The sequence below is a fragment of the Microplitis mediator genome, chromosome 8 (assembly GCF_029852145.1).
Source record: "Microplitis mediator isolate UGA2020A chromosome 8, iyMicMedi2.1, whole genome shotgun sequence".
In the NCBI taxonomy this organism is placed as follows: Eukaryota; Metazoa; Arthropoda; class Insecta; order Hymenoptera; family Braconidae; genus Microplitis; species Microplitis mediator.
Genome location: NC_079976.1, coordinates 9,382 through 27,115, shown reverse-complemented (window position 1 = coordinate 27,115; position 17,734 = coordinate 9,382). Strand labels below are relative to the sequence as shown.

The 17,734-nt window shown below is 24.4% G+C and overlaps 1 protein-coding gene across 9 annotated transcripts; it reads right to left on the bottom strand.

The window, feature by feature from the left end:
* Nucleotides 1-884: 884 nt before the first annotated feature.
* Nucleotides 885-17,039, bottom strand: LOC130672790 (basic helix-loop-helix ARNT-like protein 1). Of its 9 annotated transcripts, none has more exons than XM_057477528.1 (8): nt 16,709-17,039; nt 14,974-15,068; nt 5,384-5,547; nt 5,235-5,308; nt 5,051-5,149; nt 3,989-4,361; nt 3,627-3,899; nt 885-3,545 (listed from the first exon to the last, which is right to left on the bottom strand). In XM_057477528.1, exons 2-8 carry the CDS (start codon nt 15,048-15,050, stop codon nt 2,005-2,007), a joined length of 2,601 nt encoding a protein of 866 aa, XP_057333511.1. In that variant the 5' UTR covers nt 15,051-15,068; nt 16,709-17,039; the 3' UTR covers nt 885-2,004. The 9 variants fall into 9 exon arrangements, with proteins under 9 accessions (XP_057333511.1, XP_057333510.1, XP_057333508.1 ...); XM_057477527.1 differs by having other exon boundaries at nt 5,384-5,550; nt 16,709-17,038; XM_057477525.1 differs by lacking the exon at nt 16,709-17,039 and adding an exon at nt 16,335-16,421 and having other exon boundaries at nt 5,384-5,550.
* Between the last annotated feature and the right edge of the window lie 695 nt (nt 17,040-17,734).

Below are 17,734 nucleotides of genomic sequence, written 5' to 3'. Positions count from 1 at the left end.
AAAAAAAAATTCGTTAGTTTTGAACCGAGATTTTTTAAATTTTTTTCTGATTGCATAGCATTATTAGTTCATTCTATTATACATTCTACTAAATATAATTATTGGGTTATACATTGATAAAATGATAATTACAATAAAGGTTTTTTTTTTTATTATTATTATTATTATTATTTGTTTTTTTTTTACACATATAAGTTAGAGTCCTCAGTGTATGGCTATAGTTTATTTTGTTCTGTTTTTTTTTTTTGTTTTTAATTTAATTTTAATTACTAATTTAAAATGAAAAAACGTCATGTATAAATTTTTTTTTCTTTTTAAAATTTTAATTAATTTATTAGATAAGTATAACGAAAATTAAGTGAACAAAAAAAATTTTATTTATCTAATTATTAAAATTTCTTTCAATTCAAATTTACGTAACTTTTTTCTAACAATGAAACATATTCATAGATAATTACTTATAATTTTAGCAATAGACGATAAAAATAATAATAATGACGTATGTAATAATATTATATATATAATATGTATACAGTAAAATTAACATTGCAGTCTTACGATTAGCCAATATTCACAATGGCAACAGTTCGGATTATTATTATTAATATTATTTTTTTTTTTAATCTTTTTTTTTAATTGTTTATTTATTCAATTTATTTACTTAGATAATTTTTATTTGTTTGTATACCTTAGTTTTATATAATATAAATTGCCTAGTAATATATGATTGGTATATTTAAATTACCTTTCATTAATTATTTATTATTATTATTATTCCTCTCACAGGCAATTAAATTGCGACATAAGTAGTGTAACTTTAACCATCCAAAGTTTTTAATAATAATTGTGATTTTTTTTTATTTCACCTATATAAATTTTATCTATTTCTTGTGTTTGAAAAAAAAAAAAAAAAAAAAGACAGTTTTTTTTTTCCTATTTTTTTTTCTTTTTTTTAAGGAATGAGACTACTCGTCTTACGCATATATTTTTAAATATTTGTAAAAAATTTATTTTCACACTTCGAGGAATGATTTAATTATTAAAATTTCTTATTCTTTTTTCGATTTTATTCATTACTTATAAATTTTACTAATCAATAGTTAATAATTAATTACTTTGTCGTCAATAATTATAAAATTAAAAATTTCTTTTAAATTTCGATTATTCATTTCATTTACCTCAGATCATTCGTCTACTTATCAGTCTCATTCTCAAAACAAAGATCATCCTCAATTGCACAATTCATTTTTATCTTTAACTCATCAATCATCTTTAAAAAAAAAAAAAAAATAAATAAATATAAAAATGCATCAATGAATTTTCAATTTTTTTTTTTTTTTTCACTTTAATTTAATATTAATAATAATAATAATAATAATAATTATTATCATCATTATATTATTATTATTAACGACTTGAAACAATGTGGTCGTTAAATTATCAACATTTCCTTTTTGTCTCACTAAATAAAATAGGATAAAATGAAAAAAACAAAAAAATCAATCAATCAATAATAGCAATAACGATAATTAAAAAATAAAAAATTTAATTTAGCTTACTTTGAGACCCTTTGGAAAAAAATTCCAAACATCACGATAAATAATATTTATTTAATTATTATGTCTCAATAAATATAATTTTTTTTCTTGCTCGAGCATTCTCATACTACTCATTTAATCAACCATATATTTAATGAATTGACTAATTAAAACATAAAAATTATTATATATCATCACCTTTTAAATAATTTTAATAGCATTTTACTTAAAGACATAGTTTAAATGGTAGAGTTATCATCAGCATCAACTTTAAATCCTTTACGATTTATCATCATCTTTCAAATTATTAATAATATCGCTTTGTATCACGTGGAAATAAGAGTTTGATTTTTTTAGACATTCTGTTTTCAAAAGTCTATAATCTTTAATCGTTCTACGATCTTTTTTTTTTTTTTTCTTTTCTGTTATTATAAATACATTTAATTTAATTAAATCATTTAGTTTTTCAATTAATACAATTATCTAATTTGAATAATGTATCTTGTAATAATTCACTATTTATTTTTTTATTATTATCTATTATTATATTACTTTTTTCATCAACATTATTTTCTATTACCATCACATCATTCTTATCTATTTTAGCTTGAATTTTATATTTATCAACAATAATTTCGTTATTTTTAACAACAACTAATTCATTTAATTCTTCGGCGGTCGATTTATTATAAATATGTCGCCTTTTATCTTTGCGTTTATATATTTCACCAGGACGTTTAACACCAATACCATTTAATTCTATTTTACTATCATATGTCATATTTTTTTTTTCACTATTATTTACAGTATTATTATCATCATTATTATACGTTAAAAATATATGGTTCGATTGCTTTAAATGATGATGATGATGATGAGAATTATCATAATCACAATCATCATTATCTTTATCAATTTTATCACTAAATATCAAATTTTTACTATTTAAATTTAACATTTTATCTGATTTATTATTTTTTGTTATAATAATATTATTATCATTTAATTTTTTTTTGTTATTAATTAATTTTTTTTTATTTAAATTGTAACAAGTGATTGGTTGCTGATGATCATCATCGACATTATAATTTAATAGGCTGAGTGATGAATTTAATGAATTTGATAATTCTGTTTTAATACGTTTATTTTTTTGTCTCGATTTATCGTTTAATTTATTATTTATTGTAGTAATTTTCTTTGGAGATGATAATTTAAATGAATTTTCTATTATTGTTTTCGATGATGATGCTGCTGTTGTTATTGAAGTTGATGTTGACGATGATGATGATGATGATGATGATGACGATGATGATGATGAAGAGGTTGTAGTATCAGTAATATCAAGATTACACTCGATATCAGATGTTGAGGGTGATAAACTGGGTGCTGTTGATGGTGATTTTAATGTACTTATTAATTGATAAATAGCATCTTCAAGCTGTGTTGGATCCTCGACATTTTGTTCAGGCTGAGATGATACTAAAGGGTTTTTTAATTTTTTAATAGTACCAACGGATGTGGATGTAGATAATGTCGAGGTTGATACTGATGGTGATGGTGATGGTTCTGTTGCTGTTATTGTTGCTGTTACTGTTGCTATCGATGTTGCTGTTGCTGTAACTGATGATGATGATGATGATGATGATGATGATGATGATGATGCTGCTGCTGCTGTTGTTGTTGTTATTGTTGTTGACGTAGCCGCAGCTACACCAGATGTTAAACTCGTGGAAAGCGAAAAAGAAGAACAAGATGTAGATAAAGACGATACAGTGGATGTCGTTGCAGTTATTTGCGTTACAGTTGCTGAAAACCGATTACGTAATTCTTTAATTAAATTTTCGCCTTCATCTTTTTCTACTAGAGTATTAACGCAGATGAATGACTCAAAGGTTCCGGTTTTACTGTCGAATTCAAGCCAACCATGAGTACGTAGATAGATAAATTTACCACTTTTCGACAATAGACGATAGCATGAGGTGCCAAAACCTTCCCGACGATCATACACTATAATAATAATAATTATGATTATTGTTATTATTATTATTATCATTAATATATAAATAAAAATTATAATAAATAACAAACTTTGTCTTAATGCAGTTATTGCCCACATAACATCATCCTTGTGCATAAATCGAAAAGCATTAACACCAGACACTTCTTCAGACATATAACCAGCCACTAAAGCTATCCTATGATCACTAAATACAATACGTCCATCCACTAGATGACGAGTTATGTATTCCTGTTTATTAGCTTCGTATAATGACAATTCTGTAATACGTTTATGAATAACTTTAGCAATACCAGTGAAGATTATGTCATTACTTGTTGCTGCTGCCACTGCCGATGATTGTTCTATAAATCAATAATAAATTTTCTTATAGTTAAAAAAAAAAAAAAAGTTAACGGACTGTTGACTGTTGGTGTTTGAACATAAAAGTTACCTGGATTATTTTTTTTCCTCAAAAAATCAGCTAACCTTAGTACACCCGAGACATGAAAACATTTAAATTGTGTATGTTCACCTCTTGAATTTGTACGTTGCGCTATTTTAATATAAAAACTACGTCGTTGTTCCTTAAAATTACTATTATTATTATTATTATTTGTTGTTGTTGTTGTTGTTGTTGTTGCTGCTGTAGGGATAGTCATGACAGTGGTAGTGGTTGTTGCTTCCTCGTTAGTACTGTAGTCCTCATTGTAATATGTTATTTTTTTTATTGGTTGTATATACTCATCAGGCGTTAGTGCTTTTGAAAGCTCTGCATGATCTTCTGGATGTACATAAGTATAAATAGACTTACCCATCATTTCAACCTAAAATTAATTCATAATAAAAATAAGAAAATAATAGTATTCCATATTGATCTTTGATATATATATATATTTTATGATATGATGTAGTTTTCACCGCAGGAGATTCGCAATTTCTTTATATTAGATACAATAGCTGCCTGATTGTAGATAATCAGATTATCATTATATCTGGGCATGGTTTAATATTTCTTATACAAAAAAATTTTTTTTTATTCAAGATATAAAATGAATAAAATGTACCCACAAAACTTATTAAGAATCACAACGAAAATAATAAAATTCAATGATTCAATGATTATATATTTTGCATTATACGTATCATGAAAGGTACATAACAAATTATTGTTTTATATAAGTGCCACTTTAATAATTAAATAATAATAACATTATTTTTATTTGATTATATTTTGGTATAAAAAAAAACTTTTTCTATTATTTTCAGTTGATTTTAAATTTATTAAGTTAGTTTATATGCATGTTTGGTTTGGAAATTCTCTAGAGTGACACGTGTGCAGACTAACAACATTTTTTCATTTAAATATTAATATGAAATTATAATAATAATAATAATAATAATAATAATAATAGTAGTAGTAGGAATTAATATTTTTTAAATTTTTTCGTTCACATAAATTCAACTTTTTTTTTAATAATAATTTATATTATAAATTAAAGAATTATTATCTTACCGGTGAATAACCAAGAGGTCCTTCCACACGTGGACTAATATAAACAATATTTCCCGTTATTGTAACGACTAGCAAAAAGCTTCCTGTTCCATCGAATCCCTTAACAAAAATAACAATTAATAATAATAATAATAATACATTTTAATTATTTTTTTATAATTATGTTATGAAAAAGTTATCTTACGTCAATAAAATTTTCCTCAAGATCAATATCATTGAATTCTGGCGGAATAAAACCACGAATACCAGGGCCAATTGCTATATTGTAATTTTTTTTTTAATGATTATTTTTTATTTTATATAGTAATTATTATTTAAAATTATAATACTTACTGAAATTAGATCGTAAATAAGCTGCGGCAAGTCTAAGAATAGAAATTTTGTCATGACGTTTCGAACTTGATGCTATATTGGGTACTAATGCTGCCATCATTGCGATGTTTGTATTAAGATTGTCACGTCGTTGCTTTTCCGCGAGATTACGTGAAGCACGAGAACTACTGTAACATATAATTTTATTCATTATTATAAAATAATAAATTTAGATAATCATTATTTATACTTATATTTTTTACGCTTAATAATATTACTAAATTTTAATTTGTTTATATCATTTATATATTTAATAAAATGTGACATACTTTTATCATAAAATTTCAATTCTGAATATGATAAATAGAATATTTTATATAAATATTAATTTAATATAAAAATAACATCTTTTTTTAATTTATTTCTTACCCATAGAAGGAAAAACCTTTTATTATATAGGTAATGTATGTAATTGATTTTCATTTTTACGTCGTATATTCAAAGTTTTTCCCTTGATATAGAGATATAAAGTAAATGTACAATAAATAATTAGTTTTCTTTTTAATTTAGATAAAAAAAAAAAAATTTTAAACACATGTTGAACTTTAAACATATATCTGATAATATAACAACAATAATGTAGTACTAATAATATTACTAATTATAATAATAATAATAATAAAAATAAAATGAAAATTTTTATTGTATTTTATTGGGAACAAAATTTGGATAGGTTTTCAACTTGTTGTACTTAGAATTTCCTCAATTTTTAATTCATTTCCAATAAGTATATTTTAAATTTAACAACTAAATCCGAATTTTATCTTTAACTTTTATTTATAATTTGTTCGTTTACTTCGATTTTTTATTACCCAATTGAATATAAAATATAATATATTAGAGAAACGCTTGACGTAAAATATTCCAATGTTTTACTTTTATGAAAATCGTTTTATACTTATATATATGTACACATTTAATATATATATTCAAATAATAAAGATTAACCACAATTAAAATTATAAATCTGGCACTCAATGTGAATGTTTTTTTTTTTGACAATTAAATCCAGATTTGGTTTTTATATTAATAATATATCTTAGATATCTAATGTACTTAAGATTATTTATCATTTATAGTCGGTTTTTTTTTTTTTTTTTTTTTATGGAAATTATTAAATATACAAATTCGTAATAATAATATCAAGAATAATAACAAAATCATTATTTTATTATTAACATACTAGCAACATTATCAATTTAAATAACTGCAGTAAATAAAGTAAATGTCTTTGTCGCTTTATTATTATTACTTTTTTTTTAATTACATTGAAGAGTTGTATTTGATATATGTAATAATAATAATAATAATAACAATAATTTGCATTTATGTTTGACCTTGTATAAATAAACTCAAAGATGACTTGTCTATAATAAAATTATCTAACGGATAAATAACTTTTTTTTTTTTTTTTTTTTTTTTTTTTTTTTTCCAACTTGTCTATACAAAAATAATTTATCAATAAGTACTCACACACTAACAAAGTTATTATTATTGTATTTGTTTTTAAAAATTTATTCCAGCTATTTTATGATTTAATAATAATAACAATATTTAATTTATTGTGAAAATTGATTTTATCGTTGAAAACAAAAAAAAAAAAAATTCTAATTATAATAATAATAATAATAAATAATACGTAAAAAGAAGGTTACATGAAAACGTTGACGCAGGACGGAGGGCTTGAAGGTAACGATCGATATTAAAATGAAACTACATACTGGTATGTGAGTTATGTAGAATAGAAGGGTCTTGATAAATACTATTGAGTAGAAAAAAACGTATATGTATAAGCAGGTTTTGTGCCTCTGCTGGTTAAGGTTTAAGGTCAAGGGCAGCTACACATGTTTGCTTGACTTGCCGGTTAGTTAGCTGGTTACTTAGTTAGTTAGTTAGTTAGTTAGTAAGTTAGTTGCAGTTAGTTAGTTGCTTGCTTGTTGCATGTTTTAATATATACTCATCAAATCAATATATGCTTTCACCAGAAGAAAAAAAGATTGATAAACTTGCCGTTAATTTAATTATTTTGTTTAGCTTATACAATAATAATAAATCTAAAATCGTAACTACTTATTATTAAAGGAAAAATATTTATTTTTAATTTTAAATCAACGTTAAAATTGCGCATCGCTGAAAAATCAGTGTCACATACATATATTATAAGTATACTTATAAACCGTAATAAAATTTATAAAATAATTTTTTAAATTATTTTGTCAGAATAACAATAAGGCTGGGCTGCACCTAACCAAATCTCGAATTTATGAATTCAAATTATTTATTAAATAATTATCATAACAGCGATTTTCTTAGCTTCCGACTATAAGCAGAAGACGAAGTTCCTCCGAAAATTTTCATCATCCGAGTCCCATGAATATTCAAAAAGTAATTAGAATTCTTAAATTCGAGATTTCGTTAGGTACGGCTGAGCTTTAAGAGTTATATAAAATTACATTAATTAAAAGTAATAATAACGTAAAATTTATCTACTTTATTGAGCACGAATAAAAAAAAAATATATATATACACATAATAAAAGAAGTTAGAGAAGAAATACAGAATGAATTGGGCACCTCTGCACTGCATATGGGCGTTAACCGCGTCCTGCCTCACTACGAGTCTGCGTAAGCTATCAAAATTTAACAAGAGCTCTATTCGGTTATATTAACATCCTCAACCAGAACCCAAACCCAAATCCCAATTTCAACCCCCCGACACATTAACTGAATAGAATCATTTTTGACGTCGTCGATAGTCGGCTTTATAAATTATAATGATACAGCTCTATTGCTGCTGTTTATGCTAGTTCACTTTATTTATATATATATACTGTATACAATGTATATTTCAACCACTAATAACTAAAACAATAATAAAAGTATTTTTTATTTTTATGATCTTGCCGCGCTATATGTTTGTCGTTCGCCCTCCGTATAATGCCAAATCAAATAAACCAATAATGAAAAGACATATGTCTATGACTTATGGTCGAGTACACCAACGACTTAGTCTTAATATATTTATTGTGGATAAACGAAAATGATTATAGAACAGTAAAATTTAAAAGGGTTATATTCTATTAAACTGTGGATTTATTAATAGCAACAAAAAATTAAGTCAATTCATTGCGTCTCGTGTGAGTTATCTATACATATATACATACAGAAAGTGTGATATTAGTGTACGAAAAAAAAATTATTTTAGTTAATAAAAATCAAGAATGATAAAAAAAATAAATGAATTAATACAAATATAATGTAACATTTAATACGAATGTAGCAACTAGGGGGACAGCAAACATGTACATCGGCAAACGTCGACAACGACAGCCATAAGAAAGAGAATGAAAGAGTAGCATTTTTATATATACACATGTCGTTGAAACGGTTCTAGATTTAAAAATACATATCATCTTGACGATGGAGAAGAAGATGCAGATGAGGGCATCGACTTTGTTAATTTATTTTTTTTTCTCATTTTATATCATTTATATAATAATATCACTGTACCATTATTGATTTATAGTTTTTAAGATAAATAGTATAGTATGTATTTATTGTATTTAGCTAATGGAATTTAGATAGTGGACGAATTAATATACATACTTATTTCTGATTTGATTTAAACTGTAAGTTATTGAGCTCAAAAATTTTAATAGCAGTAGTATTATAACTATAATTTTGATTTTAATAGACTAAAAATTTGAAAAAATTTGTCATGATACAATTAGAAGGGTCAACCGTTTCGTTAATTTTTTTAATTGAAACAAAATTTTTTTTGAGCTTGGAGAACTCAAAAACACTTTTATTTTTCAAGCTCAAGAACGTATAATGATGATTTTTTTAACGTCTGCAGTCTCAAAAATAACAAGGTTTTTGAGTTTGGCCAGGCGAGTCAACTGTTTTCAAGATTTTTTTTTTAATTTTTCCTTTATTATTATAAAGTAAAATTCAATAACTGATATAAATAACATTTTTAGAGTTCTTAATAGTTAAATATTTTTATATCCAATGTCAAGTGTATAATAATACCACTATAATTATTCAACGACCTATTGACACATCATAAGAATTGTAAATGTGTATCCTCGAATAATCGCATTACACTTTGATACTAAATATTAAGAATATATATGTAATTTATCAATCAATTTTTATTTCAATAGACGTATGTATTAATGGATATTTTATTTGATTCAATCAAAAATATGTCAAAGATTGCTCGAGTTTATTATCAATAGAATGAGGTTACAAGTGCTGTTTTATGTAGACAGATGTTTACTCAAATCTATTTCTCAAAATAAAAATGTACTATTTGTCTACTTAAATATTATATATATATATATATATATATATATATATGTGTGTTTATTTATTTACACCAATATATTATATAAAAATAATATAACAATTTAAATTTTAAATTTCTCCATAGATTAATGCTAAATTAATATTTTAAAATTGTAATTAGTGCCTCTATGGTCAGGACACTTGATTATCATAATCGAACAATTATCAAGCATCTAGCTAAATAAGAAAATGATTACAACCTGTAATTATATGTTGTTTTTTTATATTTTATACGAAAACATCACAAAAATTTAATATATATATGTATATAATGTTTTGTGACGATTCGATAAGTTATAAACAATTAAATTAAAGGCGAAAAAAAAAAAATAATAATAATAATAATTACAATCGTCTATTTAAGGATTACGCAAAAGTAAATCACATAATGCTTATAAATTACCACTATTGCACACTAAGTAAAACAGCGTTGGCAATTATCGGTCATTGTACCTCGACACGCATATGTTAAACCTTGAGTTTAAGAAATTATATATATATATATATAGTAGACCTAACATCACATCAATATCAATATTTTTCAGTACATACAACTTCATTATAATATTTTACTATTAATTTAACTATTCATATTTGAATTAAAACAATTATCCATATGTATTTATGATTTATAATATAAAAATATAAATTATTTAAAAATAGGATTTTATAAAAATTTTCTTATCTTTGAAGATGAGTTACATTGTCAGAATAAAAATAAAATAATCAGAGTGACATTGGCATACGTCTTCTGTTAACTATCTGTTATTTTCATTATACATGTATTGTAGCGATAAATAATGATAATTTTTGTTATGATTTTACGATAATGTATGTACAATTATGGTTTAGTGGTACATCACCATTTTCATATATTTATAATATCAAACTATGCGGTGAATAATTTAATTTTTTTAATAATAAATACTTGAATACTTTTTGTTAACAGAATTTTGTACATGACTCTACAGTAATTTATCAAAAAATAACATTTGAGACCGTTACTAATGATATCAATGTTTTTATTTTAAAATCTCTCATTGCATTGACTGGGGAGTTAAAACATATTACTTTAACTCATTATTTAGTTAATATTACTAAAAATTTAAGTACATATTATTATAATTTTCTAACTTATTGAAACATATATGTAATACTAAATCAGAACGTTACTACTATTAAAAAAAAATAATAATGATAAAGAAAAAATAATATGTATATGAGGCAGTCGTAATATTATAAGTATGTAAGTTGAAATACATAGTTGGTAATGTGTATATACACCAACATATTTTAATGAAAATTGTATAGTACTGAGTATATGACCAACCAAATGAGAAACGTAATGTCCTAGGTAGAGGACAACGCGGTCAAAGCCGATGCGTCATTATCGTAGCACTTAACTCGACAAAGTTGACAGTAATGTATGTTTAAGTATACATGTTAAGTACTATGACACTATGAGACATTGTTGAAATTTTCATTTTCGACATAAAAATGTTTTTACTATAAAATATATTTAATTACAAAAAAGTTGGATTCAAAACATTGAATTATTAATATTGAATAAATAATAACTTATCAATCGTAAATTTATGCTAGTAAAAATTAAAAATTTTGCTATTTCCACATAGGGATATTTAAAATAAAATTATATTAAAAAATGACGTTATTATATAAATAAATAAATATATAAATTTTTATATAATTGGTGTATATATATTTAGATAATGAATTTTAAATTGTTAAATGGCGTTGACATCAAAGGAACCTTGAACCAGAGAAAACAATTGATCGTTTATAAAAATCATTGGCTTGCTACGAAACCGGCTGTCCCTTCCACAAAAAAAAATTTTTTGTGCTATTGTTTAATCGTTAAAAACGCTTGTGAAAATGAAATACTTTAAACAGTACAAGAGTATATAATCCATATAAATTTATTTATTAATAATTTGAGAAAAATAAAAGGTAACTCTCTCGACCCTATACGCTATTAATTATGTAGTATAGCTTAAAGAAAATTAATACATTTCTGCAAAGACCACCAATGCTATACTAATTACTCCTTTTTTGGTGGACAATAAAATTAGTATTATTTATTTATTTCATACATTGATTGTTTAATATTGTAAGTGGATGTTTATTGTAAATTAAGATAATATCTCATGTTCACGGAAGAATTAAGTATAATAATAATAATTGATAATAACAACGACGCATTGCATAGAGCAGTTACCAGTTTTAAATAGATAAAATTGCTTTAGGGCTTAAAAATTATTTACTTATTTATTAATAACAACGACCAAAATAAAAAAAGAAAAGTATTGCTTGATAGTGGAATAGATTTGATTGGTCAAACACCTAAATTCAATATTAAAAATAGAGTTTACCAGTTTATTCGTCTACTTTACCACTTAACTTTATTACGACTATTCTATTATATTTATTAAACAATATACATAAAAATATTACGTAAGATTAAAATGATATCACGAACTCGTTCTCTAGATAGACAGGAGGTAAAATGATTTGGCCTATTATTATTGTTATTATTATTATTATCATCACATAAAAATGGACTATATCTCGTATATTCGTAGCAGCAGGAGTACCCGCAGCAAATTAAGCCGTTGCGACGTGCCGTTGACTTTAGAAAACTTTTAAAAACTACTACTATGGTTCAGCTCAAGCTATAATAGTGCTTGACGTTAAGTTTTACAAGGACAACCACTAAAAAATCTCTTTATTATCTAAAACTTTATTTATTATAATTTTTAATTTTTTTATTATTAATAATTATTCGATTTATAAATTATAAAATAAATAATAATTAATGGAAAAAAAATTTTAATAAAATAAAACAAAGTATTTTTGATCGGTAATGCTTGTAGTCGATAAATTGTAATTAAATTCATGTAATTTTATTTATACCAAAAAATTACACTTGAAAAGAAATCAATTATTAGCTGTCATTAATAAAATTATAATATTTTTGAAATTCAAAAAAAAGATCAAGAGTTGAGATATAAATAAATCATTTTTTTTTTTTATACATAAGGTAAAAGACCTAATATCCGATCAGGGAACTGGCATTCTATGTACTTGTACATCTATATTTAGTAAAATCTAGTAAATAAAAGACATACAAAAAATACATGAGTGATCGGGTATTAGTTCTCTGATCGGGTATTGGGTTTCTTACCTTATAAATAAATTCTTAAAAATTTTTTTTCCGTCAAAAAAAAAAAAAAAAAAAAAAAAAAAAAAAAAAAAAAACTATAATTAACCTTTCATTAATGGTATTAATAAACAAATAAAAATTGTATATATATACATATATTCTAGGCTCACGTTATCACGTGACGGCCCTGGGACAGACCTTGAACTCGGCGTCCGTTCCCTTGCGGCATTACGATGATGATACCCCATAGTCATGGTTTGACTGACAAAAAGATTGTTAGGTGGCATCATTGCCAATTTAATTGGTTGCTGCTTTTGTTGCATTAGGTGGTCAGTGTTGGATTGAATCGTTGTTAATTGTAACGGATCTTTATTATCGATCTGTTGCAACGATAATTCATCTTGCGGCACATTAACTTGATATGAACGATCTTGTCGCCACATAACGGATATTTATTATTATTGTTAATAATAATAATAATAATAATACTTTATCGTATACACAAAACACACAAGTGCATCGATTCACCAATTATTAAGCCGTTAATATTCTTAATTGAGTAATAATCATTCAATTTAAAGTTATTATTGAGCGCCATGTTATAAAATATATGGATATATATATATATATATATATCGGTTTATTTCAACTGGCGTTAAAAACACAAGATATTAAACTACATTTTATTTATTTGTTTATTTACCGATTAATTATTTGTTATTTAAATTTTTTATTCAGTATTTTTTTGCAACAATAGCCTTGAATTTATTCTCACTGCTTTTACATGCGAATACAAGTTTTTTTTATTATTTTATATTATTTTTTTTTAATTATACCAGATTCATGATTTATTTATTTATTTTTTTTCATTTTAAAATTATTTCCTTGTCATAAGTCATCTTATCTATCTGTGCGTGTATCACTTTATTATTATATTTTTATATAATCAGTGAATAAGAAAAAAAAAAAATTAATTTATATTATTCGTTTAAATAATTAATTTAACACATTATTTCTATACTAAAATAATAATAAACACTTTAATAACAACACTTGGATGACAGTAAAGAATAATATAATGTTATTATAAATATTAAATGTCAGTTTTTACAACTGGTCGGTGATCCGGATTCTTGACCTTGACAACAGAATAATATATTGCAGCGTGAATTGCGCAGCTCAGAAAAGCGCGGAAGTCGAGAAAGAAAAAATAAATAAATAAAGTATGAAAAATTGCTTGAAACGTTTGATAATAATTTAAACACGATTATTACATGTATTCTAATTTAATTGTATAAAAAACATAGAAAGTTTATTAGTTTAAATGATAATTAAATTTTCATTTTTTATTAATCTCATCAATTTTTTTTGTAATGAATTAAGTTTCACTTATTATAGTACAAATGATAAGCGTTATTAATAGCAATACATTCATTTTTTTTTATTAAATTATGATATTGTAATTAGCACTTGATAGGGATAATAGATGAAGAATTTTTTTAAGTTTTTAATTTTTGATTAGAAAAATTTCATATACTAAAGTAAAGGCGCGAGAAAACGTGAGAGATGCTCAGACGCAATCCTCTCAACAGTAACTTTAAAACTGCCGGCTGCGAATTCTCCCCACTATTTACGAACGTTTGTCGGCTGATATATATATATATATATATGTTATATGTATGCTGATGCATGTATGCGTGTTGTAACTAGTGCGCCGCCTGCTGGCGGCTCATTAATTTTATCATTTATTTAACAAATTATTTTTTCTATCTCCCAATAATCAGAAAATTTTGTTAATTATTACAAAGCGTAAAAAGACAAGAAGGTTAAAAAATTGTCTTGTTTTTTTTTTTTTTCCACAACTTGAATTTTGTTTATTGTTTGTACCGTATTTAAGTCTTATTAATTGAGTTGTAACCATTTTAATATTGTTAAATAATAAATATTTTATCGTTAACAAGAGTATTAGTAAAAATGATAAAAATATGGTAAGTGTAATAATTTTAAAAAAACAAACTTACCAATAGGAATTAGATTCTGTACAAGTTCCTGATAGTGAAGATGTCAAAGATTTATCTTCTTCTACTTTGGCTTTCATATTTTTATTGAAGGTTTTCTGTAAGCACAAGAAAATAAATTTAAGTATATAATTTTATTAATACAATATGAAATATAATAGAAAAAAAGAGAAAGTTTATTAATTTGAAAAATCCTAAAATTATTAAAAATAATTATTGATAAACTCAATGTCTGTATATTTTATATTTCAATATGTTAGAGTCGGCGTGACTAGATCACTGACCTATTTCTCGGTATTTTTTTTCTATCATCGTCCAGTGATTACATTGTATGGAAGAAAATATAAGCGTCAAAAGATAAACAATGACGACAATTAAGTATTCACTTTCATTTTAGATAATATGAGTCTGAGATATTTGATGCATTGACGTGCATACATACGTCATGAAAATGTTATTCAGAAAAAAACTTATGAGCATTATTTTTACGATTCTAAATGATAATTATTTTTAAACAAGCTGTCACTGACTGACTGATTGATTGATTTTATTTTATAATTAGCTATGTTTATATGATCTCAAAAAAGCTGTTTCTAAAGTAACAATTGCTTACCAATTGAATATTTTATTAATTCCAAACAATTATCATGGATTAGTATTTAAAAAGATACAAGGATCCAAATTATAGTTAAAGTTATGAGATACCTCTATCTTAAATAGTTTAAGCAGTATTATTGAATATATACATACAAAAGTACTTTTAATGTTTATATATAATTGATAATATATAGAATATGATAAAACCTGCGTTACCGATAAATTAAGAGAGAGTATTGAGGACAATGACCTCGTTCTTGAGAGAATTAACTGACCTACATATTACGCCATACTCACTATTAACGCACAATTATGTAGATTTTATAACTTTCTCGTGTGTGTGTGTATGTGGGTGTACATCGCGGTATTTATGTTCTAAAAAACATCCTCTGAATATTTGCTTGAAAAATACGATTAACTTGGGATCGCCCATTATTTTTTAAATTAATTTTTATAAATTTCTATAAGAGTATGCCGTAGACTTTTAAAAAAATGTAAGTAGATCTTAACAATTACCACAAAATACGAGAAATGAATTTATCGAACAATAAATGCGACCTGTTTTATTAGATAGATTTTTATAAAGTTATTTAGGAATAAATATAATAAGATAACGTTCAAAAATGTTTACATATAGACAAATAAATAAAAATTAAATAATTTTATTGATGTGTAAATACGTAGCATTGAGTCATTATTTAATAACAATGTTAGTAATAAATATCTACAATTGTTGATTCAAATTAAAATTAAATATATAGGCTTACTTTATATCGGACAGAATGATTTCGAACAATCGTAATGTCGACTTTAAAGCGATTGAGCAGAGTGTTTCTCATTATTATAAAAAGATAACAACATCATTAATGATGATTCTAATATATTGACTTGTATAGTGAAATGAGCAGAATTTTCTACAATCAATATAAATATCAGTATCAGTTTCCGCTTCAAAAATTAGGATTGGTATAAGTTACTATACGTGAATAAACATAATTTTTTTGAACCAAGTTTCCATTTTTCAACTATCTTCATAATATATATACATAATATATATATATATATATATATATATATATATATATATATATATATATAATAGACATACTTATATTTAAAAATATTGATTAGTAGTTATTACCTTGAAAAATGCTTATTGATAAATAGACTGACGATACGCAGTTAGAATGAAATAATTATGCAAATATATAAAAATAATTAACAAAATTATGACTACTTCTTTAACTTTTTGTTATTTGTTAAATCGCCACAATTGGCAATTATATATGTCATAAAACACTATGCATATTCTTGTTAATAAAATTATAAACAAACATTTATTCCGATTGTTGAGATAATTAAGTTTTTAGTAGTGGTTGACGTCAAATAAAAAGAAATTGCAATTAATGATTTAAATGACAAGCGAATACTTTTTACTATACTGCTTTTGTTGTACTATCGCCATTATTAATCCTTGCAGTGAGAATAATAATAAATAAAAAAAAAAAGATATGAAAATAAAAAAAATTATGCCATGAAGCATGCGTAGTGGATTTTCTCAAGCTGAAGTGATTATTCCGGGAAGGGAATTGCTACCGACGTAACAAAAGAATAAATAAATATGAAATTATAACAATAGATGTCACTGCGTGGCAAATTTTTCTCAGAGACCGGTAATATTTGAATCTATGTATATAAAATTTATTAATTGTTGATTTGAGGCGTGATGTACCGATAACTGAGTCTATTCAAAGATAAAAATTTGAAAAATCCAAAAGGGCACGACTCATAATGCTCATTTATAAAGAAATAATAAAATAATAATAAAAAATAACGGGGAGCACGAATAAATTGAGAATATATACAATTTTCTTTTATTAAAATTTGTAATGTTTTTTTAACTTCCCACTGAGAAAATCGACGATTTTCAAAAAATTGTGAAGTTATTGTTTTCACCCAGGTTTGCGAAAATCGAACTTTCATCAGATGTCGACGTTTTAAGGTCCTAGGAAGCTGTTCTGACTATTTTCAGAATGATGTCCGAGTGTCTGTATGTATGTATGTATGTATGTATGTCTGTATGTATGTATATGTGTGTGTGTGTGTGTGTGTGTGTGTGTGTGTGTGTGTGTGTGTGTGTGTGTGTGTGTGTGTGTGTGTGTGTGTG